The sequence below is a fragment of the Cyprinodon variegatus genome, unplaced genomic scaffold (assembly GCF_000732505.1).
Source record: "Cyprinodon variegatus isolate N-32 unplaced genomic scaffold, C_variegatus-1.0 Scaffold50, whole genome shotgun sequence".
Classification (NCBI taxonomy): domain Eukaryota; kingdom Metazoa; phylum Chordata; class Actinopteri; order Cyprinodontiformes; family Cyprinodontidae; genus Cyprinodon; species Cyprinodon variegatus.
The window spans coordinates 1,556,547-1,561,176 of record NW_015150503.1 but is presented as its reverse complement, the minus strand read 5'-3'; the positions used below and the strand labels follow the sequence as shown (position 1 = coordinate 1,561,176).

Below are 4,630 nucleotides of genomic sequence, written 5' to 3'. Positions count from 1 at the left end.
TTTTTTGTTTTTTACCTGCTTTCACATTTTGATAGTTTCCAAGTGGCTTCAAGTGAGATTAAAGATGAAGTAAAGCGTTTTGGTATTGGATAGGGAAGCTAGGTTGTGTGTGATAAAATCTAAAGGCAAAACACACGAGTTCCTTTTAAAATCGGGATGATTTATTAAATTATCCTAAGATTAAGGAAAAATAACATGTAAATCATCAAATAAAACACAATTTTGCTAATTGTAGCAATGCTTTTATGTTACTTTTATAATATTAAAAGGATTTTGAATTGGTTTAATTAAAGTTGGGGCTAATATTGAGAGCAAAGGATATTATGCTGTTTTTAAAATAAGTTTTTTTCATATGTAAAACTTTTAAACTAACAATAAAAATGTTTTTAATAAAATACCTTTTAATTGTTTACGTTTTTGTCTTTATTTATAAGACATTTGCCTCCTTTACTTTGATTCCGTCGCTCCAGAAGAGTCAATCTGCAGATGTGTGGCCATGAAATCAGATCGCTTTCCAAACTAGAGGTCAAAACTAAACTTGCTCTGTAAATTTCTATTTACAAGCAAATAAAAAGAAAAAAAAAAGACTGATGTTTTAGAGGTAAATTTAATGTGGGACCCAACCGAAGGGAACGGGTCAGAAAGGACACTTTGCTGCTGTTTTTATATAGTCAAGGATAGATAATAAAACCTGCTGTTTTATAGTCGTCCTTTTTTCTGACCAGGTTTATCTCTTTAATGTAACAGGAATGGTATTTATTTACTTAGTGTTGGAATTAATAAAAATAAAACGGTAAAACATAAAGATCCTGAAACAGTTATTATCCCAGTCTGGATTATTTTAATTATATTAAGAATATATGACAAATTCCTATCTCAGTTCAGGGGTTCTTATTACTCAACTGTATGAGTTTGATTTTCATTATTAAAGAATAAAAAAGCCCACAATTATTCATGGTTTATCTTTGTGCTTTAGGGCTAAATGTTTAAATCATTTTCAATCAGACACAGTTGGAACTTTTAAAAAGTCTATCCATGGAAAAACAAACTCCTTTCAGCTCGGTATGCATGCAATGAAATGTAAAACTTTAAGATTAAAGCTTGAGAAATACTGTAAAACAAAAAGAAAACGTGTCACGACAGTGATAATCTTAGTTTTAGTTGGTACGGGGGAAAAAGAAACACTTTGTGCTTCAATCAAACGGTGTGTGAATTCATGAACGACTGGAGTCTAAAGTGCTTTGGAGTGAAAAAGGACTCTAGAAGTACGGACCATCAAATTTTAAACACAAAAAATTTTAATCATGAGTTATTTATATATATATATATATATATATATATATATATATATAACAACTTAATGTTCAGGTTTCAGCTTATTTTAAAGTTTATTGTTGTTTTCTAACTCAGTCATTCTGTCAATGAGAATCAAACAGTAGTGAAAAGATTTTATTCATCTAAAAAGTGTGAAGTGAGTAAAACTTTACACATTTCTGTTTAAAGTGCACCTTGATCAAATAATTTTAAGGACTGATAATTGTTTAAACCTCCTGGTTAGTAGCAGATCTCTTTGATCTTATAATAAAATGTAGATTCGTAAAAAAATAATTTGTTTCTCAAATATTAAGTCGATATAAAACAAGACAGAATACAATTTTCAGTTCATTAACATATTTTTTTATCATAAAAATTATTTCATAAATAGAATTTTTTTTTAAAATGGCATTATGTTCACTTAATAAGAGAAAGGATAAGTTGTTTCTATTAGTTTTTTGAACAGTTATACTTAAGTTTCTACTGCGTAATTAGGATAAAATACAGGCTACTAATAAAAAAGGAAGCCAAAGGGTGCAATAATCTTATAATAAGAAATAATAAAATTATAATACAATAATAAAATTAGTTCATTTGTTTATTTTCATCGGTGTGTAATTCAAAACATGTTACAGCTATTGCTTAATAGGCACATCTGTTTTTTTCTGTTGCTTTATTAAATTATTCATGTTAAGAAATGCAGAATTAACGCGTATAAACAAGTCAAAATAAACTTTACTTTGGTTTTTCAGGTCGTCTGAACTCATCTGAACCGCGTGCCTACAGGGAAACGCATGAAAAACCTTAGGTTAATTGCCAAAAAGATTTTTTTTTCTTCCTAACTCCCTCCCTGCAGACTCCTGACGCACACATCTACACACACCGATCCGCACGCGCTTCATTTCCATCCCGAGGATCCCACGGCTCAGAAACGCCCCTGCTTCCTTCCGATTGGTCCGCTCCTGTAAACAAACGGCGGCATATTTTTTCTCCCGGACGCTGATTGGCCGCCGCTGCCGTCACTCTGATTGGCTGCTCCTTAAAAGGCGAGCGGCTCCTGCAGCTCCTGTCACTGATGAGAGGAGGCTGCTGCGCCACCGAGGAGCGAAGGGCGCAACTCCACAGCTCAACCCGCAATTATGACCCTGCTTCTGTCCATCACTTTCAAACAAAGCTTTATGCTTTTTTATTTTTAATTTGTTTTTAAATTTTATTATTATTTTTAGTTGTTTTTTTTTTTTTGTTGGGGGAGCATGAGTTTAATTTTGCGTAAACTGCAGAGGTGCCTGAGGGAGTGAGTTTGGGCACTATGCGCCGCTGGGATCCGATTTGCACCAGGAAGGCTTATGGAATATTATAGGCCGGTTTTCCACAGTCTGCATGCATTCTGCTCCAGCACCGTGAAGAAGAAACTTCTCCTGCTCAGCATCATGTTCATAGTCTGGGTTTACATGCTCTACTCCTGCGTGGGCTCCTGCTCCACGGTGCCCGGTCAGGTGATGTTGGACACCCCCTCCGCCAGAGAGAGCGCTCCAGCGGCGGGCAGGAGGTCGGACCTGGTGTCCAGACTGCTGGCCAAGCCGCAGCCCTGGGAGGACGTGGAGAGCGACTACGAGGAGCCGCCCATCAGGACGGCGGCGTCCAGAGACCTGCTGGACGCGGACCGGGGTTTGAATCCAAGCGGCATGTCCAGCTTCTCCAACGGCTCCGGGAGCAAGAAGCTCCCCCAGGCGATCATCATCGGGGTGAAGAAAGGAGGGACCCGAGCTCTGCTGGAGTTTCTGCGGGTTCATCCGGACATCAGGGCGGTGGGAGCGGAGCCGCACTTCTTTGACCGCAACTATGACAACGGCCTGGAGTGGTACAGGTAAGAAAACAATTAATTATCCAATTAAAAAAGGACTTTTTATGCGTGAAGCTTCTAATCTGATGGATGCTCAGCAAAAAAAAACGACATAAATGTTAAATTTGGTTCAATAAAGCTCAAATTTGATCTTTAATATTTCACATTTTACTGAACATTAATATAATTAATTGCTCTCATAAATTGAAATCTATTTTAATTAAGCGCAAACTGAACAGACGTGTAACCTGCGATCCTGGTTTATTTCTAAGCATTTTTTTTGCATCTGTTAGATTTAATTAATATTTTTTAAAGCTTTGTTGCAGATTTAATATTCGCGCATGTAGTTGTATTTTAAAGCCCATTATGACGCCGAGTTTCTCTGAAGCTGCTGCGGGGAGCAGAGGCTGGTTCCTCGATGCGCAGTGATCTCTGTTGGACGCGGCGCAAACTGCACCTCCAGCTGCGTCTCTCTCCACTTTTTAATAGTTTAAGATCTCAGCCTGGTGCTGCAGCTCAACTCAAAGCACCCAGAAACGCATCAGAGTTACATTTGAAGGTTTTTTTTGTGTGCAGACTTTAAAGCTCTCAGGTAAGTTTATTTGTGTTGCAACGTGGGCGAATTCAGACTCGCCTCTGCGTAAAGACGCGCCCGATAAACTGAAACTTTGCGATGATGATTGAATAAAATTTGATTAGATCTTTAAAACCTGCCAAGCTGTTACAAATAAAAAAAAAAAGAAAAAACACCTCTGGCGCAAATAAAAGCTGAACGTCACTTTTCCTTTTTTTTCTTCTTCTTTTTTTTCTCCTTTGCATGAATTATTCATAATCACTTCAATAATAAGATGTTTTATAGTATAAAAAAAAAAGAGACTGAATAAACTGCAACTGTTTTAATAAATTAAACTTACAACAGGTTTTCTGGGGAGAATAAAAGTTTAGTTTGTGTAATTTTTAGAGACATATAAACTTTACATAAACATGAACTGAAGAAGTTTTTTTTCCTTTTTTCTGGTTATTCCATAGAAACAGTGAAGAATTTAGAGAACTATTTAAATAAAAAACCTTTCATGACCTATAAGATAAAGTAGACATGATCTCTAGATTTGAAGTTTGAAATTATATAAAGAGAAATGTTCTTAATTTTTAACTTCTGATACTGAAAAAACGAAAATTATTTTAAAAAAGTTAAAAATTAATGAACCATAAAAGTAATTTCAGAGGCTACTTTAAGTTTAGTTTGCTCTTTAAGATGGGGCCTGCAAAATGGACACTTTTTTTAGTGAAATATAAACTCCCTCCACAGCAAATGGATGAAGGATGCGAAGCACTCAGTAATATTTTTAATTATATTTGATTAAAATGCTGCAGGAATCCTCTTAATCATTTCTGTAGATGACCTTCACTGCAAAAACGATCTTGAAATAAGTAAAAATGTCTTAAATTCAGTGTATTTACCCTTAATTTGAG

The 4,630-nt window shown here is 35.7% G+C and overlaps 1 protein-coding gene across 1 annotated transcript in view; it reads left to right on the top strand.

Moving 5' to 3' along the window:
* Positions 1-2,381: 2,381 nt before the first annotated feature.
* The window catches only part of LOC107082330 (heparan sulfate glucosamine 3-O-sulfotransferase 3B1-like), a 31,867-nt gene continuing 29,618 nt past the window's right edge, over positions 2,382-4,630 (top strand). The window contains exon 1 of the mRNA XM_015370947.1: positions 2,382-3,181. Coding sequence (XP_015226433.1) covers positions 2,661-3,181 — 521 coding nt within the window. The 5' untranslated portion in view covers positions 2,382-2,660. The remainder of the gene's footprint in view (positions 3,182-4,630) is intronic.